At 36.5% G+C, this 25,645-nt stretch overlaps 5 protein-coding genes across 10 annotated transcripts in view; 2 read left to right on the top strand and 3 right to left on the bottom strand.

Annotated features, from left to right (window-relative positions):
* Positions 1-2,001, bottom strand: part of LOC112558904 (ATP-dependent DNA helicase DDX11-like) — a 30,133-nt gene extending 28,132 nt beyond the window's left edge. The window contains 3 exon segments of the mRNA XM_025229655.1: positions 683-786; positions 1,199-1,350; positions 1,794-2,001. Coding sequence (XP_025085440.1) covers positions 683-786; positions 1,199-1,350; positions 1,794-1,881 — 344 coding nt within the window. The 5' untranslated portion in view covers positions 1,882-2,001.
* Positions 2,002-2,252: 251 nt separating this feature from the next.
* LOC112560038 lies at positions 2,253-8,489 on the top strand. 3 transcript variants are annotated; one of them, XM_025231599.1, is made up of 4 exons: positions 2,253-2,391; positions 2,811-3,005; positions 3,447-3,608; positions 3,876-8,489. In XM_025231599.1, exon 4 carries the CDS (start codon positions 4,923-4,925, stop codon positions 7,098-7,100), a length of 2,178 nt encoding a protein of 725 aa, XP_025087384.1. In that variant the 5' UTR covers positions 2,253-2,391; positions 2,811-3,005; positions 3,447-3,608; positions 3,876-4,922; the 3' UTR covers positions 7,101-8,489. The 3 variants fall into 3 exon arrangements, with proteins under 3 accessions (XP_025087384.1, XP_025087385.1, XP_025087386.1); XM_025231600.1 differs by lacking the exon at positions 2,253-2,391 and adding an exon at positions 2,394-2,438; XM_025231601.1 differs by lacking the exon at positions 2,253-2,391 and adding an exon at positions 2,641-2,665.
* Positions 8,206-15,182, bottom strand: LOC112560039 (death ligand signal enhancer-like). Of its 2 annotated transcripts, XM_025231602.1 has the most exons (10): positions 15,025-15,182; positions 13,583-13,736; positions 13,150-13,300; positions 12,561-12,818; positions 12,124-12,345; positions 11,768-11,923; positions 11,554-11,652; positions 10,454-10,613; positions 9,928-10,056; positions 8,206-9,463 (listed from the first exon to the last, which is right to left on the bottom strand). In XM_025231602.1, exons 1-10 carry the CDS (start codon positions 15,053-15,055, stop codon positions 9,402-9,404), a joined length of 1,422 nt encoding a protein of 473 aa, XP_025087387.1. In that variant the 5' UTR covers positions 15,056-15,182; the 3' UTR covers positions 8,206-9,401. The 2 variants fall into 2 exon arrangements, with proteins under 2 accessions (XP_025087387.1, XP_025087388.1); XM_025231603.1 differs by lacking the exon at positions 8,206-9,463 and having other exon boundaries at positions 10,001-10,142.
* Positions 15,183-18,553: 3,371 nt separating this feature from the next.
* Positions 18,554-24,939, bottom strand: LOC112558856 (ELMO domain-containing protein 2-like). Of its 3 annotated transcripts, none has more exons than XM_025229571.1 (8): positions 24,921-24,939; positions 22,587-22,739; positions 21,980-22,106; positions 21,746-21,875; positions 21,369-21,502; positions 21,043-21,111; positions 20,488-20,621; positions 18,554-20,170 (listed from the first exon to the last, which is right to left on the bottom strand). In XM_025229571.1, the coding sequence occupies exons 2-8, from the start codon at positions 22,681-22,683 to the stop codon at positions 20,019-20,021; spliced, it is 843 nt and encodes a 280-aa protein (XP_025085356.1). In that variant the 5' UTR covers positions 22,684-22,739; positions 24,921-24,939; the 3' UTR covers positions 18,554-20,018. The 3 variants fall into 3 exon arrangements, with proteins under 3 accessions (XP_025085356.1, XP_025085354.1, XP_025085355.1); XM_025229569.1 differs by lacking the exon at positions 24,921-24,939 and adding an exon at positions 24,202-24,334; XM_025229570.1 differs by lacking the exon at positions 24,921-24,939 and adding an exon at positions 23,916-24,194.
* Positions 24,395-25,645, top strand: part of LOC112558858 (transmembrane protein 131-like) — a 50,649-nt gene continuing 49,398 nt past the window's right edge. The window contains 1 exon segment of the mRNA XM_025229572.1: positions 24,395-24,695. Coding sequence (XP_025085357.1) covers positions 24,539-24,695 — 157 coding nt within the window. The 5' untranslated portion in view covers positions 24,395-24,538.

Raw genomic sequence — 25,645 nt, forward strand, 5'->3', positions numbered from 1 at the left:
CATGTCCATTTAATCTAGTTAATCTACATAAAATAGACCTTCACAATGTAGAGGTAATGTAACAAAAAAAAAAGATGTAGGTAGACACCCTGGAATCCTGTGACTTCTAAGAGTACCATTAAGTGAAGAAATCATATTATTATCTTTGTAAAACATAAAATATGCATCCATCATCTTTTCTTCATATCATGATAACATCAGTGTTAAATAAAAGTTGCTGAAGTTTTTTTTTCTATTGCATAAGTTGTGCCATAAGATGTATACAACCCAGGCAGCTCATAGCTCATCCTTTTCCCAAGCATGACCAAACTCTTTTACAATTTTAGCTAAGTGATGTCAAGGGTCTCATACACAAGGTAAGATAACTTAGTGACCATCGGGGTGGTGAATGTAAGTGGTTTACCATATCAATGAGATGGCATAAAGGCCCTCTCCTTACTTCCTCTTTACCTTGCCTGATAAATCAAGTAACCATTTTTTTTCGGGGAAGGGGATGGGAGGTGGTGAGCTGTCTGGATGCATGGGGAGCTTTCCAGTACAAGATCTCAAGCCAGTTACATTCATCTCCCCAGTCAAGGGTATGGTATACATAACATGCAACATTCAATAACATGGCACATAACATTTTTACTTTGTTTTCAAGATAACCTACTACAAGATATAAACAAATGGTTCTGCTTACGTTTTTGTGGATTCGCTCAAAAATGCATCTAGCTCCTTTCTCTGGTTATCTTGAAAATCTTTTAGCCAGGTTAACGCACCACAAATTAAACTAAGTGATTTACCCTAAATTATGGAAAAAGGATCAACATATTAAACAACTTCATAATGTATGCTTCTTTGATAAATGTAGAAAGTATTTCTTTACCAGAAGAAAATAGTTCTTTGGAAATTTTGAGCTTCAAACTATGACACAAAGCTACTACAGCCATAAGTTTTCAACATTACTTTTCTAGATTTCTGTAACTTTATTTCTTTATGAGTTTGAGTTGTTAATAAGAATTGAATTTGAAAAGTATCCAATACATGTCTACAAACAACAATTAGAAATGGTCTGGAAAACAACTTGTGTTATACCATTACAGGAACATAAAACTAGTAAATATGTATTCAGCAGATCATCACTCGATCTACACTTCTACAGGTTTCAAAGTTTGGTTTTCTTAATAAACAAAACAAAGTTCTTCCTTGCACATACTGTTCCAGTTGGACTTTCAAAAATTCCAACTTTTCCTTCTTGCAGGCATATATACAGCTGCCTCATGAAGTCTGTTTGAATTTGATATGGCTCAAAAGGAAAAGGAAATGTAGTAGGCACTGAACAATCCCCAAAATTCTCTTTTTCTGCAACTACAAAGCAAGCACGTTACACAGTCTGTTATAATTTAGGTGCATACAAATACCATGTAAACTATTCTTAAAAATCATGGTGTTGATCAGGGCCATTTATGATGTCAATGATCGAGTGTGGTTTTGAGTGACGTGATAGAAGTAGCCGTGGCAGACAAGTGTAAAAATTCATATTAACGAGAGGTAGTGTAAACATGACATTTTTTTTCTCTCTCACTTAGCCCTCGTCCTTTACGGGGTAAGAATAAGATAGGTAACTACTAAAAGAATATGTAGTCGCAAACATGAGAGAGAGAATACGCTTGTCTTACTCTTAATGGGTTTTTTTTTTCATCATGTTGATGAAAATTATAAAGGTAATGTGAGGATCACAAACAAGTGCCGCAGAATTGCGCATCACTGTTATCACTCAATGCCATATCTGAAAGGGTTTTTTTTTTCACCTTTTTGTGTGGTTGTCTCCTTACCGCACTCTTCATCGACAATCACAGAAAACAACTCATCGTCATCATCTTCAAAGTTGTCTGCCATTACTTAATGTTTTCCTTAACTTGGTACTAACTTTCGGTGGGAAACTTCCCCAAAAGACTACAGTCGAGGTGAATGTAGAAAACATGCAGAACGACGTGCAGACAGCTGCTTCCGGTTTTCTTTCCCGCCGGAGTTTTTTTATATATATATACACACAGTTGAAAATGCTGTTAAATTCAAAAGTTGTGCCTTATGCGTCCTTTTAATCAGCGTTTGGTCAATTTCTTTGATATTTAAACTTTATACCTTAATTAATTTTTGTGAATAAAGGATGAAGGTACTTTTGATTGCAGTTTTCAAATGGCTTAGTTTCGATCTGCAAATGGCAATTTCGAAATCTGCGGGAATTTCAATATGAACTAACTCGCAGAGTTAGAAATGCTACTTTATGAAAGTATAATTTAAATAAATGCATTATTGCATTATAACAAAAAAAGATTCATGTAGAAATATATTTTCGCAAACACTTTGAAGTTTGCAGCTTGCAGTGTGCGTCCGTATTTGTACTCGGTGAGAGGAAGTGTTCTTGAGAGACTAAATGATTTTTGCTGGTTTAAGTTCTGTAATTTTAATTACTGTGCTCTATTTTATGAATAGTACTAAAAAAAATGAAATACTATTAGTACATCGAATGGCACAAGATGTTCTTGCTAGCCCTAATTTTTAGCAATATAACCCAACCCTATCTCCCCTACAATATTCTTATTATACGGTTCATGAACGGCAGTTAATTCAAAGAACTCAAAACCCACGACCCTCTGCTCAATCGGCTCTAACCACTCCAGTCTGTTCAATGGGATCGTATCTGATACCTATGTTCAAGCACCTTAACATGAAGTCGCAGGATGTTACTTGAGTAATATATTTGTACTTTAAACAGTTGATCATATTCTTTGGTTGAATATCTTGGTTCTGTTGTGAAATTTCAGTAACGAAAAGACACAAAGCAATGTCCTGCGTATAGAAGCAACGTTGATGATTGGATGATGTAGCTAGACTATGACTATGGGTGACAATCAAGTTCTTGTCCGTGCGTCAGTGGTTGGCGTTAATGATTCCAGTGTGGTGTATCCTTGCTGCCTTCAGTGCTATACAAAACTACTTCACAACTTGCGGCTGAATTCGTAAGCAATAACTTTGTTTCAAAGTCAAGTTAGCACTTTCTGTCATGATTTATGATTATTTGTCACATAATATGCATTTGATCAATCTAGTGAAGTCTGTGTGGTGATTATGACTATGCCATCTTTTTAATCTTTAACACATGTGATGATACACATTTTGAAACAATTCAAGTGTGTAATAATTTTGAAACAAATCATAGAAGACATCTAACTTTAAACTGAAAATAAAAAGTAAAGATGGAGAAAATAAATTCTTCCTAGTAGAAAGAGATCAACAATCATAAAGAGCTTATTTTGCACCACAAAAAGAAAGATTAATCACCACTTTGCATGGAGTAATGAATACAGACGCTTAACCACTGTAGTGTAAACGTATGATACAGAAATGTTACAATCATGAAGCAATTAAGGAAAATATAATTACAGAGATGCTTGTTTCAGATGGCATTGTTTTCGATGCAACATCATCCTTACAGCTTCACAGATGACATGGCGTTATCGACTGTCATTATGTATTGCAGACAGTTCTGCATCATGTCATGTCAGTTTGTTTGGAGGCACACTTGTATCTTTCTTTGGCTGCTCTGCAAATGAGTTTCATAGGTGTGTTTTTATATACATAAATTTTGTAGTATTTACTAAGCGTTGTTATTCACAAAACTCTCAGCATGCAGTGCTCGGTTAAGATTAATGTAAGTTTTAACACACACCCATGCACTCAGAATGTTGTCAATATTTCATGGAATATGCACAATTGGACAACCTCTTTGTGTCCACAATTTCAGTATTTTAGTCTTTTGTTGCCATGATCAGTGAATATAATACGTTTTTCTTTTGAATCTAGTAAATTTTTTCTCTCTCTTTGGGAAGGTATGTGGTATCAACTTGCATCACAGAAGAAAAAATTCAACATGCTTTGGAACTAATGCTGTTAGGAGAAAGCTATTTGTTTGGACTGAAAAGTTCTCTCTTAACAACAGCAAAGCAACAAAAAGGGAAAAGAACTTGCAAACCAGTCTGCCTGAGTGATCTTCTCAACTCTGACCATGCTAGTGATTTTCACAAAGGAAAACTGACAGATTTTGTTGCAACACAGATGATCCACAGTCCTCTAAAGTCACAAGGTTATTCTACTGTTGTCAGTGTTTTGAAAGATCTTATTTTACATACAATGGTCTTGTCACCCAAACATAAGGTTATCAGTGCATCTGAAAGCATTCCTGTGTCTTCATCCTGCAAAATGCAAAGGACTTGCATGTCTTCTGATCAGACATATTTTTCAGAGGCAAAACATGACCATGAACCTGAGGGAGACCAGTGGCAATACAGTACAATGAAAAAGAGAAATGTGTCTCAGGCAGATTTGTCTTCTGATCTTTCCAGCCAGAGCACAGATTTGGGATGGTTCACTTGTGACAGTTCTGTGGAGCATGCATTTTCATCTGATGGTGATAAACATTCATGCATGGACCATCAATCTAACAGTCTTGTTTCTGTGGCACTAAACCTGGGCAGTGATGACATTTCTTCCTTATCCACACCTTCAGAGAACAGTTTTCGAATTTCATGTGCTGATAAATCTGTAGAACTCAGTCTGGAAAGACAAATGATGCCAAATTTAAAGCACGTGGGAAAGTCGCTACAAAATTCCACAGAATGTAGCAAAATTATTATGAGTCGAGACAAAGCTCACAGGCATGAAAATCTTGGTGAATATAACCATGATGGTCATGTGATGACTATGAGCAGTGTCAGTTTAGAGGACAATAAAACAGGACTGGAAGTTCAGTCATTCCATCCTGAAAATGTGGCCAAAATGGGCACCAACTTTATCAAAATATCTTCCTGATTAGACAAGATGAAGAGGGAAGCCACAGCTTTTCTCCATCATTAAATGATAGTTTGTCTTTGGTTAACATGGCTGAAGCAACAAGTTTCCAGGGCTCAGTAGGTGTCATGAAATCTGAGCCAGTTTTTCTGAAAAAGTCTTCCAAGGTAGCACCAGGTACAGTAAAAGTATTTAAAGGTCAAAACCTAGCAACAGCAGATGCTTTCAGCAGTTCAAAGCAACTCAAAAAAGTTCAGTTAGGTGCTATTAAAATACAAAAGATAGATCAGATGAATAACAGCACAAAGTCTGCAGCACTTCAAGACCTGAACTCCAGCATGGTACCAGAATTTTTTGGCTCAGGTCAAGTTCAGAACTGTGCGAGACAAAGTCAACGTTCTGCTTGGGATGAAGACTTCAGTTTTGAAGCTTATCTTACCATGCCTGACTCAGAAGACATTTCTCTATTTCTAAATCCTGTTGCTATAGAAGCAACTGCCGCAAAACCCTGTACCATGACTGTAACTCAGAGGGAGTCACAGGAACAATATTTGAAAGAAAACAAAACTTTTGGGTTGCATAAATCGCAAGCCTCAAGTTCTTACCTTAAAGGTTTTCATGGGCAGGAAATATTAACAATTGGTGATAATTCTTTTGCCAATCAAATGATCATTTTAAGAGACTCTCCAGTAATTTCTCTGAAAAACATTCAGTTATGCAGGTCAGAAGCTGTCACATCACCAAAAATTGGAGTTACAAAGAAGCAGTGGAATGAAGAATTCACGAAGAAAACCTTGGCTGCTAATAACTTCTACCCAAATGATCAAGTAAGGCCCTTAAAAACAGGTCAAGTGTCCTCTGATGTTACCACAAATCAAGCTCTTGAAGGAGATTCGGTAATGAAAGGACTCAAACATTGGAAGTACCAACTGAGCAAGCCACCGGTTGCCAAAGGTACTTTTAAATGTAATCATGGTGATGTTTATCTTGACCTAGGAAGTTTTCACAACTGTGATCTTCCAGTATTGAAGGATGGTTTTCTGACAAATAAAACATTGCAGGCTAGTCCTTCCACTTGTATTAAAGCACCTACTTCCAGCGAGGTACCAGAATACAAAAGCCAGATTGATGTCTTGAAAAATACATCTACAGCTGCTGAGCACAATGCTTCACAAAGCTCTTTACTATCCAAGAAAGATGTTTCTCGGCAAACTATCAATCCTTTTTCTTCTGATTTTGTAGCTAAAGAACAGCCGCAATCACACCATAGAAATGATGACGTTGATGAGTTCTGCCTTCCATTCATGGAGCCATGGGACTTGAATGATTCTGTACTAGTGATAGAAAACGAACAGAATGAGAGTGTGGTGAACATTTTATCAGGAAAATGTCAGTCCACCCAATCAACCCATAATCAAAATTTTAAAGAAAACTTGATGCAGAATGGTCAGGAAAATTCCAGTCTCAAGATAGCTGGGATTGACTGGTCTTCCCAGCCCTCATTTCTGAGGAGACATCCAGACAAAAGTGAGAAAAATTATCCAAGGTGTACATCTAGAGAAGACCTAATCGAATGGAAAAGGACCTGTAGTTTTGAGTTTTCTAGCTTGCAGAGTGGTGGGACAGGTTTTTTTAATGCATCTACAGATCTCTTTAATTCTCAGTCTCAGTCAAACACCAGCAACTTTGGCATCAAGAATGATAGTAACATCATGGATTGCAAGGAACTTGAAAAACAGACAGATGTCAGTGACCTTGATGCTCATATGGAAAACATCTGCAATAGTGCTGCTAAAGACCTTTCACGATACAGAGGATATCTGCAAAGCAGAGGATCTCATCTTACAGATTGCAGCTCTGCAAAAATACCAACATTTACGCAAGGAAACCAAGATCTCATGAGACAAGAAGTGGAAACTCCAAAATGTTTGACCAAAAAGCGAGTCAGATTTTCAAGGAGACGCAGCAGGGTCAGCACAATTCCTGTCATAGACTTTCTGATGGCACGATACCCCAGTCCAGCCAACAGTGATCATGAATCAATGCTCACAAATACACCTTTGAGGTCCTGCCTGAAAAGAAAGAGCATCAAGCAGAGAGAAAGCCATGCAAGCCTTCAAATTCCAACACCTGATGTTGCACAGCGCATCACTCCTTTAGAAACTAGTACACCACTGTCAACTACAAAGCATTGGTTGAATTCACCTCTGAATGAGAGCCAGGTTTCTGGCTTTTGGACTTCTCTTTCATTTCTAGTAAAAAGATGAAAATGTCACAGAGCCAGGCATGCAGTTTGAAGTCATGTGGGCGTTTGACTAAGTGTTGTTTGCAAAAGTGTGAACAGAACACAGACAAAAGTTGTCTTTTTTGTTTAGACATAGAAGATAAGGAGAACAAAGTTGCCAGAAGACAGCTTCTTCAAGATAGTGAGGGAAGAGAGACTACAGAGCATTTCAGTGAGATAAAAAATCAAATGTTCCACAAGCATTCCTTCTTGGGTAGCTCTTTTGAAATGTCACCAAGCCATATAACAAAGCAGACAGAACTTACAACTGAAAGAGATACTGTCTCTTCACATCAAAAAAGCAGACAGTTCTATGCTAACATTAAAAAAAGAAGTATATTTAATACAGAGCTAGTGTCAATACGGCAACTAGATTTTAGCTCTGATGGAAGCTTCTTCTTGTTTGATGAGAGTGATTTACGCAATGATGGACATTCACGATTATTTTTTAAACCAAAAAGAGAAACAACAATTACTGATATAAACAGCACGAAAGATGCCAGCAGGGATCTTGAAATAAGATCCCCATAAGAACCTTGATGAAATTGGAAAGTAATTCACAATTATCTCATGAGCAACATGCCCAGAGTGAATTATCTTCTCCTAGTTTATTTTCTCAGTAACTAATGCTGTGAATTGGTTTTTAGCCTATAAGGTTGCAGCTTTGTGATAAACTTTCAGCAGCTGATGTTTTATTTGAAAATGAAGAAGTGCATCAGTTAGTAAGGAGTCAAACATTTTCTTCAAGGTTTTGATGCTTCTCGTAATTCTCATCCTTTTTTCCTCAACATTTGTGATAATTTCTATTTTTCTAGGAATAGGTATTTTACTGGTGTTTTTATTTTTTGAACCAACATAAGTGTTTGATTTTATTTTGCAACCACTTTTCCAGTATTTATTATATAATATCATTAATAAACAGAATGATGCATAAGAAGTTGGAGGCATGTAAGCAAAGATGATATATAAAGTCTTTGGTGTAAGCTTGAAACGAATGAAAAGTTAAATGTAAAACAAAACAAGCATGTCCCTCGTCTGAGCTTCACAGCTGACAAATGTATAAAATGTACAAAAAAATAAAGCCAGTCTGCCAATGCAAACCAAAATATTTATTTTCTCAAAGTCTAACAAAATGGAATTTCCTTGATAAATATTTCATGTGATCCGTAATGTCTGAACGGAGGGAAGCACATTTTGAATATTACAAATGTATGTCAAATTTGGTATGCCACAGTTTCAAACAAATCAAGAAAATGCAGACAAACCATTTACACTGCCTTTATGTTTCTACAAAAGAAAAATCCATCTTTCTCAACATATCTGAAGCTGAACACATTAAGAAAAAAAAAAATGACACAAATGTTAAACAGCTCAAGATTTGATTTTGTAACATGATTCTCTCTCGGATCTTTCTTTAATAGCTAAAACTTATGAGAACGACATTAAAAAAAAAACTCACTGAAAACAACCTGAACCCTGATTTAGTACCTTAAGTCCTGTCCTACTCTCATTTTGTGGGATTTATAAAACAACTATGGCGCAAACCACACAAACAGTAAATAAATGAATTGGAATCTTGGAAGTAACATCCAGGAGACTACAGGAAAAAAGTTAAAAATTCACAGTACATTTGAATGAACAATTTAGCTTATATAGTTTATTATGTATTGCATGTACACCACCTGTCTTCCTGTTCACATATGCACACTTGCACACTATCTTTGAGCTTTCAAGCTAAACACTTTCAAAACAAAGAATCTGAGGAAATAACCATATGCTTGTATAAAACAACATTTGTTAACCCATCTGAATTAATATGCTAGCATATCCTGCAGAATTTCACTGCAGATTGTCCATAACAGTTGAAGCTGCCAAATCATGGTACAAAAGTGTACCTGCAAAACTCTGAGACCAGCCTTCCTTTCAAGTTGTTTTAGACTAAATCCTTCCATTGCCACAACCACTGATGCCTTTCTAATCTGAAATGTGGCGTCAAGGGCAGGAAACCATGTGCAAGTCTGGCATGGTGGATGTCCGCTGCAGTGCAGGCAGATATGGATGGAATATACTGATGCTATTGCCAGGTAAGCCAAGACTGTAGGAGTGGGTGAGGTCCAAGATGTCCTCATCTGAACTGGGATCTCCAAGCATAAATACTACCTTGCTGGTGCTTTCAGATGAACACCTGTTCAGTTCTGTGCTTGATGACCAGTGAGTGATGCCATCCCTCCAGACCCCTGCTGTGTCTAACAGCTTTTCTGATTCTATTAATGTTGGAGATGAGCTAGAACTGCACCGGAGTGAAGATGATTTGTGTTGTGAGTGCTCTTTCTGTTTTCAGTTCTTCTGTAACAAAAAGGGAGAGGCAATGAAGTCCTTTTTGCAAGACGTACATATTGTTGCCAAGGGGTAAGAGTTACTACTAGTGACGCTAAGCTACTTTCAGAGAAGTTTCATAATGTTAAATGTAAAAGAATTTTAAATCATTTTCATATTAATATCCACGCAATAATGCCCTAAACCTGCATACTAACAAAAAATTCTGCAGGCATCAAATATATAGGTAACCATATCACTTTTGTTTACAGACTAAAATGTAATTTTAATACTAATGTGTGACAAAGAACTATTAATAAATAAAAAAATTTCTTTTACACAAGGATAAAAATACAGCATACCTTTATCTGATCTTACATAATAACAATTGCCAGAAAGCTACTTTAAGTATTTTTTAAGAGTTTTATCTCTATTTTATTAGCTGATGCTTAACATGAGCCTTTGACATATTGCTTCTGAATGCAACAACTTACCTGCTGGAGTCTTTTGTGAAAGAGTTGTTTGAGAGTTTATTTGCTGCAGTCGCTGCTGGGCACTCGCATTTCCTTCAGCTGCAGCACGCTGATAAAGCTCTGTGGCCAGGTCCATGTCCTGCATCAACCCTGTAACATGTCAAGCTGTTACAAAACATGCAGTTTCCAGACCTGTTTCTGTGAATTCTGGAGGGGAAAGGGAGATGTTTAGTGTGCTGTGGACAAAAATAAAATGTACATTGAAAACGGAGAAACTTTGTAAACCTCTGAACATAATAAAATGAAGTTTTCTCAAATGCTAGTACATGTGTATGCAGTTCAGTTTCTTTACTACTGGTTGCCTTCTGGAGTCTTGACAAATTCAGCAGCTGACAACTGCATCAGAGGAGACACTTTGTTTTACACAAGGATGACTGGCATATATTACAAATTATTTTATCTGGGCAATAATCAAAGAAGTAGATAACCCTCAGCAAACAGGTCACCATAATGAAAATGGATAAAGAAATGTAAGAAGTTCCCTCACCTCCAAGTCCATATTCATGAAATGCTGCCAGGTTGTAAAGGGCGCCATCATGTCCACTCTTAGCAGCAGCAGAATACATTTTTCCTGCTGCTGCTTCATCGTTTTCTGTGCCCCAGCCATTCTCATAGCAGATCCCCAACAGGTACTGGCCTTCTGCATCCTGAAAAATTACAATACGTTTGACATATATTCCATTTACATCTTCAGCCAGGAATCTAGGTTTTACTGTGATCGGCAACATGTCCCTCAGCAAATTTGTTTCTAATATCTGCATATTTTAAGCTATGCAAAATCAGCATCCTTGTTAGTTTCTTTCCACTCATTTCCCACACACTCGTCTATGCCTTTGTTTTATCAAAACTTCACTACTGTAATTCTGGCTGTCCTTTGTAATCCTTCAAAAATCCAAAAGTTCAAAACTCTGTAGCGTGACTCATACGCCAAGAAAAAAAAAAAAGATATACAAAACCTCTCTTCTATATTCTCCACTGGCTTGCACAGACTATAACCTAGCTACATTGCTTCAAGGTTTATTATTGGTTCTGCTTCTATTTTGACCTACTCCTTCAATACACATACAAGCAGGCTTCTGCACTAGGTGAACGTATATATGTAAAATGTCACCAGCAAATTACAAAGTCACTCAAACATGGACATGACACATATGTTCAAGAAATATGCAGAAAATTAGGCCACAAGTTCAGTTTGGGCTGATGGTTTCATTATTTGTGTGTGCGTAACTTTTACAATTATATTAATGAGTTAGCATTCAGAGTATGACCTTAATGTGCTGTGACAAGAATGCCAAACATATATTTTTATTATTTTTTAAATAGTGTGAGGCAAATTCACTGCCTGCATTCAAAGAATCATGTATCGAACTGAAACACACACACCAGCTGTAATCCTCATTATTATCTCTGCCCCGTTGTCCCTAGTACATCTGAACATTTAACATTTTTTTTTATTATTATTATTTTGAAGCCCTTAGGTTTTCCTTTTGGAGTCACATTACAGCTCTAGGCTGATAAACTGATTTTGTTCAATAACTTGACAATACTCTCTTATGGTACTTTAGAGAAAAAAAAAATGCCACATACATTTTGATCTGCTGCAGCCTTAAAGTAAGAGACTGCTTTCGTGAAGTCTTGTTGGTCATCATCATCTTCAGTATAATACACTCCAAGATAAGTCTGTGCCTGTTTGACCAGAAGATATTGATATATAGTTATCACCTCTGCGCAATAATGAATGCATCAAAAATTAAACATACAACACTTTTGGGCATAACACTGAATACAGATTCCATGTTACCTGTGCAAGGCCTTGCTGGGCTGCCTGGGTTAATAGTTGTACCCCCTTCTGTCTGTCTTCTTCCATGCCACCCTCTCCTTTCAATGTCATGAGGGCCAGGTTAAAAACAGACTGTGTGTGACCTGCCTCTGCTGCCATACGATAACATTCTGCAGCCTGAAAAAATTAATGACATTTATGAGTGTTCATGTGATGAAGAGTAAACCAAGCATCCTAAGAAAACCTTCTACAACAAGCCCTGTAGATAAGTGCCAAAAAACCCAAAGTGACACTATACAATGCTCTACAGAAACAGTCACATAGTCAGATACCAAAACAGAACATTGGTTCATAACTTTGAAATCCAGTGGCAATACCTTTTCCATGTCTTTGCTGACACCACAGCCCATCTCAAAACATAGTCCAAGATTAAAATAGGCTGGAGCATGACCAAGACTGCTGGCTAATTTCAAATGCTCAATAGCAGAGGTCATATTTCCTTGGTCTGCAGCATAGATTCCTGATATGCTGCTGCCAACTGCTGCATATTCTTGACACATGCCCTGAAACTCCTGCATAATGTCATCCAGGGACTGCTCCTTTTAAAAAAAGAAATTAAGCATAACTTTAAAAAATGTATTAAAACATATTTAACAATGAGGAAACATGTGTAAATTATGAAGAAAGCGTAAGCCAAAGACAATTAAAAATCAATATTAACTTTAAAAATGTCGGCATAACCATTCGCTGCTTTTTAAAAAAGAGCTGACAAATAATAATAAAACAGAAAGTATTTAGCCTAAATGCACAGTACCTCAAAAGGTTTGTTCTGGTGCGTTGAAACATTTTCTGTTTTTTCTCTGACATAGGAAGCATTTGTAGGCTGCTCATCATGTTGCTGTACAATGGCCTTGGTAGCTGTTAGTGACCCACAATCAGGGGCCATGGCAAAGGCCATGCGAAGCAGTAAGCCTCTGCATTGTTGTCGTTGGTCTCTGTCACCAAACAAGTCAATGTACTGCTTCAGGTTGGGCTTCCGTGACAGCTGCAAGCCAAGGATTGCAGCAGTCCCCTGAAAAGAAAGAGGGCAGATGCATCATTTCAAAAGAAAAAGTGTACAAATATACATCGATTTTTCCTACGTACACATCTATGTTAAGTGATAAATGATATATTGACAGGAAGGAAAATAAAAGACAAGTATTAATTCATTCAGTTGTCCAAGACATAAATTGCATCACTACGTGATATTAAAAAATTGAAATGGCTGTTATAAAAGACATTTGTAAAGAATGGTACTAAGAAAGGTTTACTGTCCAGGAGCATGATGTTAGCCACTAGACAAACATGATGATCAGACAAGACTCACTGAGAAAAATACACACTTCTATTGAAATATTTACCCATGTCACTGCTTCAAATGTACGATATCGACTAAAAAGTCGGAACCAGAAGCTATCAGCATAATGTTGCCACCAGTCCTGCTGGTCATGGTCAGCCCTTGCTCTCTCCCCTGCCTCCTTCTGCGGGTCAACTTCTTGGCTCTTCTGAAAACTGTATAATTGAATAATATAAATACCTATGTACCATTGAATTGGTAACACTATCAAGCAGAAAAAATACAATATGCTATTTAAGCATGAAAGACATCTAAAACTCTCATTAAAATCTTCTTTCAAATGGCAAATCTAAAGATGGTTTTCTTTAAACACATTGCTACAATAAGCTCAGCATAACATCCTTGATTTTATGTTCACATTGCTGCACTTTTACTTTTTCTGCTAAATTGTAATCTCTATTGTCTAAAACAGGAATAGTCTTTATTGATGAACAAACCATTGTGCTAGTTTCCTGAAGACATGTTGTGACGGACATGTGATCACACAACTCTTATGAATCTCAGCATATTTCTCAATGTCAGACTCTGCTTTTTCTTCCTCAACATACACCCCAGCAGAGGCTCGAGGCCCATGGAGCTGTTGACGGAATACTGAAACAAATGTCCATATTTTACTGCAATTAATCTGCCATTCAGAAGGACATCTCTTGTATGTGCATAAATTGCTGAAAAAAACATGGTAAAACATTGCAAGCAGTGCTTTCACTATTCAAGTCCTTTAAACTTGTTTCCACACACACATACAGCCCTGATTGATCACCAATGCTATTTAATTGAAAAAACTTTTTTCTGAACTCATCTTTAACAAAGAAACAATCAGATGTTTACACTTTCAGTGTGGGACTATTCATTTAGGTATTATACATGTAACATTTTGTCTATATTCATGCTGAATTCCAGTGGGACCATGTAAGTGAATTTCGTCCTTTCTTATGCACTAAGAGTATACTCCTTAGGAGTATGAGTAAGCGCTTTAAAAAATTTTCATCTATTATTATTATTTAGTGCATTATTTCTTATAACTTATTACTTATGATGGATGTGTTTACATAAAAATGCTATGCATTCACCTTATATGATGTTAAATGTTTTTTAAAAAGCCTGTAAGAATTAGTAATTTCCCTGGAACCCGCTAGACTTGATTCACACATTTACCAGTCTCAGCACCCAGAAGACTTAGGACAGATTAAAATCAGATGCTTGAACAGACAATTAGCAGTGTGCAAACATTCATGATCATGGTGTACGGTGATAAGGAATTTTTGTGAAGGTTGGTTTAGTAGGAAAGTGCTTTCACCTTGTTGCGATTTCGCACTTTTGGGGAGGGACAGGGAGTTGGGAGGAAACCGGAGTACCCGGAGAAAACCCCCGACGCCCAGCCCTATGAACTGGAGTAACATTGTCCTGAGACGAGAGATCTGCAGAACCCTGAAACGCTCGATGCAGTGGTTGACTGGAGAGTGTTTTAGCCCCTACACTATCGTTTTATGCGTGGCTATTGTACCCGTGCTTTTATATGTCATATCACAACATCTGAACACTGAGCGACACGCAGAACATTTACAGGCCACCAAGCAATTACTCGATCGCTCATCGGGAAATCCCCAAGACCACTAAGAAAATTACATCATTTACTGCTTTATCAAAGTCCATAGATCATTTACTTTCTGTCTTTCAATGTATGTCAATAATTCTAACATACTCCATGTGCTGTACACTGTCGTAAGTCGGTGAAGTAAACGGGATCTACTTAGTAAACAAACTAAAGGTCAAATTAGTCACTGCATGTACACTACACTGTATATATCACGAACTTATATAAATACACGTCCATGGTATATATCCATAAAAGCCGTTGAATACTTTCATTATAACTTACCACGCGGGAAAGAATTCCAGATCCTCCACATTTCTGTTTTTGTAGATCGTCAAGAAGATAATTTTGTTTAGCTTAGAGACTTTTTTTAGCCAGGTGCCCTTCCATCCAACCTCTGCTTGGTCGCCATTGTGGTCACGTGATCAGCGCCCTCAGCACTTGTCTCTGCAGCGTGAAAACATTCACACTTACTTTAATGTCACTTTAGTGGGAAGTGGGGGAGGGACTCGATCGTAACGAAAGATTTTGATAAAAGACATCACAAAGAATGGACACGCAGAACATTTACAAATAAGCGCCTTGGTGTCTTGTCATCTTGCTCCTGTGCACTAACCTCTATTATATATATGTTGTACAAAACCTCCATAGCATCATATATGTCCCAAACGTTGACTTTTGGTGTATTTAGCATCATTTTCCTGACAATGTGTGTATAAAAAATCGAAACATCTTTAACAACAATCGGTACCGTACATGGCAAAGTCTATAGACAATAATATGCCTTACCTACATCCGATGAGAAAATATATATAATAAGGCGCGCACGTGGTTCCTGCCGAAACACCTATATACAATATATTTTTTTTTCCATCGACCACAACGACTTGCAATGCACCAAAAGTGAATATATTGCGAATTAAATTGTCTCTGCTAAAAGTAGATACACGATGAAAGAATTTAAAACTAAGTCCAACATGCAGGCTCACAATTAACCAGGTGACATTGATTTTGTCCTTAATTTGAAAGTACATACAGGTACGTAAAACAAAAACGACCGATCTTTGACGTTTCTCGAGGGACCGCCAAAATAACGTTAAAGCGAGGAATTAAACTTTACATCAAGGAAACACTTTTATTAGCTTATATTACATCCAAACGTGGAGAACGTGTGATAGGCGCACCGCATCGATATCACAATAATCCTGTCTTAAATATATCTATTACACGTTGTAAAAGTGGATCCCATGCAGTTGAGCAGCGTTAATTATAATAAGTTGTTATCGTTTTTAAACTAATTACTATACTTAATTGATTTCGCTGTATTTTACATTTTGTACGATCAAGGTAAGTATATATGGCTCGACCACTAATATTATAGCTTGGGAGATCATTTGCTTAACTTAACCTAAAAGATCGAGTTACGCAGCAAGCACAGAATAAGCTGTAACGGCTAGTCAAATGGGGGTAGATTGGGGGAAAATGAAGGGACGAGCATGTACCTTAAAACATGAAGGAGGGAGGGAGGAAGAGAAAATGTACCTTTGAGTGAAGGTGATCTTGCGGCGAGAGGTGGAGCCAGCGACATACTGGACGATGTGAGGGTTCAAGTCGTAGGCTCCCTTAATTGTTGCTGCCTTCTTCGTAGTAGTTGGAGGCAGAGAATATATTGTCCAGCACCTGGTTTTAGGAGGGGAAAAATATGATAAACATAACAGGCTCTCGATGAGTAATAATGATGAGTAATTTTTAGGCCAGCTTTTTCGTCTCAAAGCCACACTTTCATCAAGACAAATCAGCAGACGCGAGTGTTTGTGAATTCGATCAGGGATGAATTTATAAAGCAGCTGCGATAGGGCTGTCCGTTTCTTTTAAAAGTAAAATTGTTAGATTTATGCAAGATAGCGAATAACTGATATATTCCTTGAGAAATATTTTCTCCTCGTTACTGACTCGTCCGCGCTATAAATTAAGTGCGCGCGCGCACACACACACACACTAGCATGTTCAGAGCAATATACGCACCTGTGCACTCGTCAGTAATTCACGGACCGCCATGAACCACAAGAATCTTATCGTCAATGACTGTTGCCAATGGTAACCAGCTGAAGACATCTTCAAACATCATGATAACCTTTGCGGCGTGTTCCTTTGCAAGGTTAAAATAATCTGTGTAAGTTAAACGGGCTTTGGTTGATCTCAAGTCAAAAGCTGTTTCTGGTGGATATTTTGAGCGTATTAAAAACACGTGCACTTATACAAATACAGTTACAAACGCCAAGAATTACTTGTATTTTTTTCAGGTATACATATCTTGCATTTGATGTACTCACTGCATTAGCTTCCTTGAGCAGGTCATTGAGTGACCTATTTGTCTACTGAGCAAAACGCTATACATTATCTAGCATGAGGTTTCAGTCTAAAATATTAATTAGTTGGACAACTTTGATGAGTACCTGACATGCCAATTTAAATCAACGACTGAAGAAGATGGGAAGATCAGATCAAAACAAAAACAGATAACGTTGCTTTGCGCAAATCTTTTATCCTGACTTGCTCCCTTAATCCGTGTGCGTGTGAAAGCATTTTTCCCCTGTCAGCATGTTATTCTGGCGTTTTAATTAAACTAAAATCTTCAACAGGAAATGACTACGATAATTGTTTTAGAGCAATTCGTTAATGTGTTTCCGCTTCACAACTCAATATTCACTTTTGTGCTTCAGCAATGTTTCACCCTAGAATTCATCTTTTTCCCAACTGAACTAAAAACAAGAAATAGAATTATGTAATGAATGAATTAGACAATGCATGAACATCTGGAAGCTTCGAAAACTGATTTAAATCAATAGTTAAAAAAGCCATGTGACTTATATAACTATTTTGTTCGTTCGGTTTTTTTTTTTTTTTTGTTTGTTTTTGCTTCATCGAAATGAGCGTGCCAAGAAATGTTCCTGGTATGTTTGGTAGGAAAACACTATTTACGGGAACATACTCAAAACATTAAATGAGACATTTTTTAAGTATAATCAAAGCATTAACTCAACATATTTCTATGAGCATACTCAAAGAATTACTTAACCCTGTGATATTACGAGTATACTCAAAGTTGTCTATACTCAAAGCAGATTAGGTTGTGTTAATCCAAAACATCCTTGGTAAAGTCACACTCATATGAATTCAGCTTCATGATATAAACATTGACAGAATATTCATCTTTCACTTCATTTATATGAACGGGGTACAGCTCAAAGAGGTCATCAGCGGCTTCAAATACTTGGAGGCCACCCTCTCCAAGGACGGCAGCTCCACGCCAGACATCCTCATGAGGATCGCAACAGCAAACAGCGGCTATGGTAGACTAAACAGGATCTGGCAAATCCATAAGGTTCACTACAAAGTACAAGCTGTACAAATCCCTGGTAGTGCCGATCCTGCTTTATGGATGCGACACGTGGACTGTGCTCGCCGAAAGTAAAAAGATAATCCAGCCATTCGAGAGCAAGTGCCCGAGTATGCTACTGCCTACTCCGTATCTCATACAGAGAAAGATCCAACGACTTTGTAGGAAACAGGATAGACACACTCGCATGGTACTATGAACCCCTCCTTTCAACAGTCACGTGACCCTGTCCTTCAAGGCACCTTGGAGGTATGTGGCCAGAGGAAAAACTGATCGACTTACAAAGATGAAAGACTAGACTGGTAGTTCTATACAGGACCTGCTGACTGTCGCCCACAATAGACAAATCTCAGATGTGCGTCTCAGTTACACTCTCTTGAACTCGATCACTCCCTCTTTTCAGTTATTCTTCCATTAGGCTGAACAACAAATTTCTTTATTATTAAATGAAGCAGTAAATCACAAGTACCTTTCATCAAGTGTGTTTTAACTGCTTAGTAATGCACGCTAACAAAATATGACAGAGTTGTCAGCGACACAGCAAGTCTGTAAGCTTATATAGAAAAAAAGTATTTGACAATTTGGTCCATTATCAGTCAGTTTACACCAACAAAGCACATGATGACATTTAAATCATTCTAATGATTACTTATAAAGACACATAAAACCCTGATTTTTAAATAATCAAATAATGGAGGAAAATATGTTAGTGGCATCTATTGCAAGAGACCAATGTTGGCATTTGCTATTTGGATTTTAAGCAGCCAAAAACCTGCCATTTAAAATCTTACTTGAGGAGGAAAGTGCAATCCAACTGCAAAACTCTTCTAGTAGGTCACATGTGAACCCCAAATTTTATTCAGAATTTAAAACATCAATTTCTAGATAGAAATATCATGGGATTAAATAACTACTGTTAGTAGTAGGTTTGTTGTACACAGCCAGTTTTGTTCTGTTTAAGATAATCATCTTGGTTTAGTGTAGCTACAACTAACAGACTGTTAACAGACTTTAAACTTGAAAAGCTCTTCCATAACAATAAATAGAAATAGAAGATCAACTTTAAGTACAGGGCAAATGGGTAAATGTCTATTTTCTTTTAATAATATTAATTGTCGAACAGACTCGTGCTGCAATCTAGGCATTATGGATAAGTCATTCACCGTGAACAGTGGGCAGGTGCGTACATACGCATTATTGAAATGAAAGACTCACACTTCACTTTAACCAGGGGTAAAAAACAATACACATGCTTGATGATCACTTTTTGCACTGCCCACCACTCATGTCTTCATCCATGCATTTGTGGTTTTATTTGTTTTGGGTCTGTCTTGGTGTCATCTGTTTGCCGACGCTTGTTTCTTGTATTGTTGACTTTGTTCATTTGTAGTCTTTTTTGTACAGCACACTGAGCTCACATGCACACAGGGAAATGAGCTTTATTAAATTCAATTATTATTATTGTTATGTATTATGGCATAAATAATGAAGAGGGATGAACGGAGATTAAACCATGTACAAACCATGTAAAGTATATGGAAAAAGTGATGACTAGTGATCACTGGTAATGGGGATGTGAAATAAAAATAAAACAAACACGAAGAAAGAAGTGGAAACAATGAACTTACACTTCAATCATAGGAAAGGAGCACCCTCAATACCAACTACAAAATATTTGATTTCTAAATGGGAAAAAATCACTTAGATATGTGTTTGCATTCTTATGAATGAGAAAGAACATAGAAAAAAAAATTGCATCATAGTCACGATGTCTTCTCATCAGGGAATCTGCATAAACATTATTCATCTTTTAAAAAAAACCAAACAAATCAAAAACTGAGACAGCATGGTCTTTGCAATGTCAGCAATCAAGCAGCTGCTATCTCTGGAAGTTGGCAACAAGCTGTGTCTGAGGATCCTTCAGCAACAAGATGACTTTACGTTTGAACTTATCTCTAATGCGATTGAATTCCATTACATCTGCTGGGTTCTCACTGAACCAGAAATGAGTGAACTCTGACATCAGGTAACCTGACAATAAAAACAACAGAATCAGATATGTAATTAAAAGCATCAAATAATGATAATAGTAAAAAAAAAATAAATAAATAAAATGCAGATTTAGTATACACAAACATGTACTGAGAATGTATCTGAAGATTCCTCAAAGTGTGACTTCATTGTATTGTGATTTGTAGTTCATTGACAGAATAATTAAGTAAAATTTATGATTTAACAAGACACATCTCATATCCAAAATGTTTCAAGACACATAACATTTGTGAGAAGTGGTGTAAAATTACAAGTTTACTCTGCTTTTGGTAGTAAATAATTCCAAAAATACTTACAATGGACTTCATGATAATCATCCACTGTTAGTGAAGTCTTGCTGAGGTTATAAAAGTGTGTCCTTAGTTTTCTTTTCATCATAAGTCGATGTTGTAGATCTGTTATATTGATGCTGACAATAGCGTAGGAAAATCTAAAGCAAACAAAACAGTTTTTGTTTTCTTTTGGTGTGATAAGTTCCTTTTCTCCATAAATAAAGGAAAGAGATGTAGCACACATTTTTTTAATGCTAAAATGGTTTTTTATATTGTAACTGTAATGGAATAAGTTAGCAATCAACTTTAGTTCAAAGTCTATTATCAAAATAAAAACAAAAACCCCATAGAAATAAAAAGCAAATCATTCTCCAAATAAGAAAAGACCACATTTTCTATCTACTTTTTTGAAGAAAACTTAAAACATACTGCTGTAAATTTGTTTTAAAAGAACTGTAATGGCCTTTCTAATTTACCTTTGACATTAACAAAGGCTACTTATGCTGTTTAAGCATTTCATTATCGCAAATACTGATATTTTTACTCCCAGCATAAGTAATAGAACAGTGCTAAACTCACCCATTTTTAGGATTGTTAGCTTTCAATAAAACGTTTCTTGCTTCATTGTTGTATTTTTCTGCAAAGTATCTGAAAAAATTAAATAATCTATGATAAATATTTTAAATGGTTGTAATATATTGTGGAAATTCAAATGAAGAAATCAGACTTTTCGTTTCCCCGCTTTCCCGCCTTCTATTCTTTAAAACTGCTCATCAAAACTGAAGATACAGGATAAAACAGGTTTCTGAACCACTTGACTTTAAGATGAAATCCAACTGCTCAAGTTTGCAGCTACTCTTTCAAATACCAAGGCATGCCACAAAGTGATAAGGACAAAACTTTACACAAGCTGATGAAGACCCAGAATCCCCATCCCTCGGAAATCAGTCTGTGGATCAGTGCCTTGGAATCCAATATCGCCCCACTGGTGACTGACACGAGCAGTCAGCTGAGTTTGTGGCATGAGCAGCCTCCAGAGCTGTTGCCAAACAAGTATGACTTAAGACATTAATTTGTAATATATTTATTTGTCCAATTAAACACACATGCAACATTCAACATGTAAGAGCACTGAAAATTCTTACTATTTTAGATGCAAACATTTTTTACCTATAATATCTTTCAAAAAGCTAATTTGCTTTACAATCATTTTTCTGAAACTGATGCAATTTCTCTCTCTCAAACACACACACACACAGTCATGCGCATCTGTAAAACTTACCTTCAAAAGTTTCTGCTCGTGGTCTGGATCATCAACTGAAAACTTACTTCTCCTCAGACTCTCCACCTGCTGAGTGAGCTGATTATATGATCTGATATACAATAGGCATCTTCTAAAATGACCCTCAAATCTGAAATAAGAAACAGATATTTTTGTAGATTTCACTTCCAGTCACAAATCTAAAAGAAGAAGCACATTTTCCATTTGGAAGACAATAAAAACAAGTAAGCATACCCTGCGTGGACTTCCCGAACAATTTTCTTTTCACCCATGACCTTTTCCACTGCTTCATCCACATTGTACTTGTCCCCAGTGGATATTTCCTTCAGAAGTGCAGATTTTGAGCATTTAAGAGATTCTTCTGTAACAAACAAAGGCAAAAAGATCCAGCTTGTAAAAGGACAATCTATTTCACCTAAAAGGAAAAATGAATTATAATCAATAATCTTAAAAAGAACTTCAAAATAAATATTCCTATTTGTAAAGAGAAGGCAAACATCAAGCATTATAACTTATATTTTAAGATGTTTCTGGAGAAGGTGTGACTAACACAGCTACACAAAAAATAACAAAGATATAAGACAAAATGACTGTGGACATTGCTGAAATACATATATCTAGATTTAAAAACAAACCTCGAAAAGGGGGAGAGAATTTTGGTAAACAGTATACTCCCATTGTATGCCAGTTTTATATCCATAAAACTAGTTTGCCTCTAGCAATATGTGCATCAGAGCGCTGAGGTGTTAAATAAATGAATGGTACACTAACAACCAGCTAAGTATAGAGAGAAATGAGATGGAAGAGGGGAGAGAAGGAATAATATAATGAAACTTCCTACCTATTCTTTTAGTCTGCTTTACACCTGGCTGTTCTTCATAGGTAATGCGGAGAAGCTCACACTTGCCCGACACCTTATGCAGAAGCCACTTCCACATGGGTCTCAGTGCTATGAGCAGATGTGTCCACAATGTGGAAAGCAGCTCTGTCCAGACTACATAAAAAAAAAAAATCATAATGATCTGGAAAGGATACTTGTTGGAGGGTACAATACACTTGTAATTTATTTTTCCTTAAATGTTTCATATTTCATTATTGATATCTAGTGTTATGCATCATCATTTCTTGATGTTTTGTAACTGGTATTTGATGTGAGCATACTAGACGGCAAATTTTTATGATTAAATGATTCTCTTCACATCTGCTGATTGCTGTTTTTTGGTCATTGTTTGACGATAATCAGCTACTGAGTGCTTCTTGTGGCAATCCCTTTACATATCTGCCACCTGCTAAACATTGTCCCTCCCTCATCTGAACCAGCCAGTGGTTAGTATCATAACCCTCCCCCCTCACTTTTACCATCTAGAAAATGATCTCACTTTTTTATCACCAGAGGAGTTATTTTCGTAACAATTTAATCTTTTCTGTTTTGGTCTTGTACTTACTGCAGAGAATCAGCTACCAGATTTGAAAGCAGTTTTGAGAAACATCTAAGAGATAGGATTAAATGCGCATAGGCATGGCCTAAATGCCATTTTAACTGACATGTAATTAAGATATCACTCCAAGTTAATTGTAAAGTTTATAATCTGGCCTGTCTAATCTAACAAACTGCACAAGCCAGACATTTTATTAATCACTGGTTTGTTTATCCATGTAGTTAGGCAATAGATCAATAGGTGTGAAAACTGTCACGTGATGAAGTATCTATAAAAATGGAACTTTCTAATATAATAATAATGTAAGCCAGCACTAAAGACATAAATGTTAGGCGATTTTACTCAGTTATAACATAAAATTTATACTAAAAAGCTTAGCCAGAAGTGACCAGCTGATGCTGCAAATTTTAACAATTTCTCACATTAGTTTTAAATATGGCATAAAGTTTCTACACATAGTTAAGTATAATTTTAAATAAACAAGTTGTAAGCAGTTGCACGATTTCTTAAATTTTCGCTCATCTAAAGAAACAACTAAGCACAAATTTTTGACTTTTAAGGCAAAAGTCATAATAATGTATTTGACACTTTGATGAAACTTTTTTATATAAATCAAAATATTTCTATAAAATAGATTACATCCTGCGTTTACTGTTTGCCATTTAACTGTTGAATACACAACAACTCAATTTTTTACCTATCCTTCTTCTTATTCCTATAGGTATACATGCCTGTCTGCAGAGGAGTGAAAATGTTCCGAAAATAATGCACCAAAATATGTTAGCCATTGCCCTCATTCAAACAAGAAAGTTGTATCTTCTGTCAAGGTATTGCAGTATTATACTATATAAGCCTTTTTATATGACCTAGAATTTTTCGATATCAACACAACTGTTTAATGATTCATCTTCATCACAGCCGCACAGACGGACTTTCATAAACCATTGTTGTGAACAGGTTATTGTCAACATTAAACATCTATGCACTGAAGATGTTATGATAAATCGTAGCAAGTACCCATTAATAACTGTTGAGTAATAATTATGATCTGCTGACGTTACTAACGACAGCGTGGAAAGTATCAAACACTGGTACCAAGCCTAGCACGGAAAAGGAAATGAGCGCAGCAAGTTGCCAAGAGAACGACCAATCACCGAGCGAGTCCTGTCTCTGTAGACAGAGCTACTCTCTTCATTTCGACATAGTTTCGAATACAATATCGCTGTGTAATTTATACACATATCAACTTCCACCTCAATCTGGGGTTAAGAGCGGATACTGCAGCATTGTGTTAGTGTATGTTCTGTTTTAAATGATAAATTGAACACAATCTTCTCACATGTGTGATTGATATATGCCAGGCAGACTAGACTTCAGAAGCATGGGAAAGATGGCGCGATCGGAGCTACACACGACAGACCGAGTTGTGGATATTTTACGATTTGTCCTCGTTGCACAGACGTTACAGTATTGTCTGTCATGTTTGTGTGTAGCACAAAGTCACAATCAAGGTAAGAAATTTAGTCTTGCGCTTCCTATGTTAACGCAGAAGTAATTATTTTGAGGTGACCATGGAGCGTTCTGTTTACAAACGTTCAATCTTGTCCATGGACTCGTCCAACAATAGTGTGAATGTTTTCTAAGAGCGTTCATATTGCGAGTGTCCGAAACTCTAAACTAGTTTATGCTATCAGTCTTTTCAAATAAATGATTTGTCATTGAAACAAAAATCTTACTAATACACTGATTTGTTTCCAGCGTGTCCAAACCGTCAAATCAGAAATCTGTTGTTTAGTTTCCCTGTTTCGGTGTTGTACCCAACCGCGTACACTTGTAGTAGCACAGATTGAACTTGAGATTGACGTCAGATTAATCCTAATCTGTCATCAAAAATTAAGATTCTGCTTTAAATAAATATTTCATCCATCATTTGCACAGCTGACTGGGTAATGTGTCGTATTTAGTATCAACAATCATAAGGCAAAGCGTCTGAAAGGTTATACCGAATCGTACGGCAGAAGGCAAGTACTTATCCTAAGGGCTTCTTGAACTATTTGAATTGTTTACAGTGTCGTTTTTCATAACGATTTTTAAAAGCATAATGAAACTACAAAATTTTGATGATTATTATTTAAAAAATAATATGCATAAATATAGGTTTCACATTTAGTCTTTGGCTTGAGTAATGCAGCAGTTTTTAAGAAATAGCAGACTTGTCCAGTCACTAACAGAGGTTTATCAATTCTTGTCTTCTTTGTATGGTGGTGGTAGTAGTAATAATAATAATCTCTTCTATAATACTTTTCCAATGATTTGCTCAGCGCTTTCTTGGTATTAGGAATATTCATTTTTTTCATTTAACTATATTATTAACTTTCTGTGTCCAGATCATAATATATACACATACCTCAGGTAAATAATATTCAGTGTCAAGGTAACCAGTTGAGAAAGCAGTATCTTT

This window comes from Pomacea canaliculata, linkage group LG3 (genome assembly GCF_003073045.1).
Source record: "Pomacea canaliculata isolate SZHN2017 linkage group LG3, ASM307304v1, whole genome shotgun sequence".
NCBI classification, from domain to species: domain Eukaryota; kingdom Metazoa; phylum Mollusca; class Gastropoda; order Architaenioglossa; family Ampullariidae; genus Pomacea; species Pomacea canaliculata.

Excerpts from the sequence above, each read along its gene's own strand:
- LOC112560038 (XM_025231599.1), top strand. The coding sequence starts at position 4,923 with ATGGCTGAAGCAACAAGTTTCCAGGGCTCAGTAGGTGTCATGAAATCT.
- LOC112560039 (XM_025231602.1), bottom strand. The coding sequence starts at position 15,055 with ATGTGGAGGATCTGGAATTCTTTCCCGCGTG. Across the intron at positions 12,346-12,560 it reads ACCAGAACAAACCTTTTGAG|GAGCAGTCCCTGGATGACAT; the intron begins GTACTGTGCATT and ends TTTTTTTAAAAG. Across the intron at positions 9,464-9,927 it reads TTCACAAAAGACTCCAGCAG|AAGAACTGAAAACAGAAAGA; the intron begins GTAAGTTGTTGC and ends TTTTTGTTACAG.
- LOC112558856 (XM_025229569.1), bottom strand. Across the intron at positions 21,503-21,745 it reads ACGAGCAGAAACTTTTGAAG|CTCTGGAGGCTGCTCATGCC; the intron begins GTAAGTTTTACA and ends GTTTGGCAACAG. Across the intron at positions 20,171-20,487 it reads TGATTATCATGAAGTCCATT|GTTACCTGATGTCAGAGTTC; the intron begins GTAAGTATTTTT and ends TTTTATTGTCAG.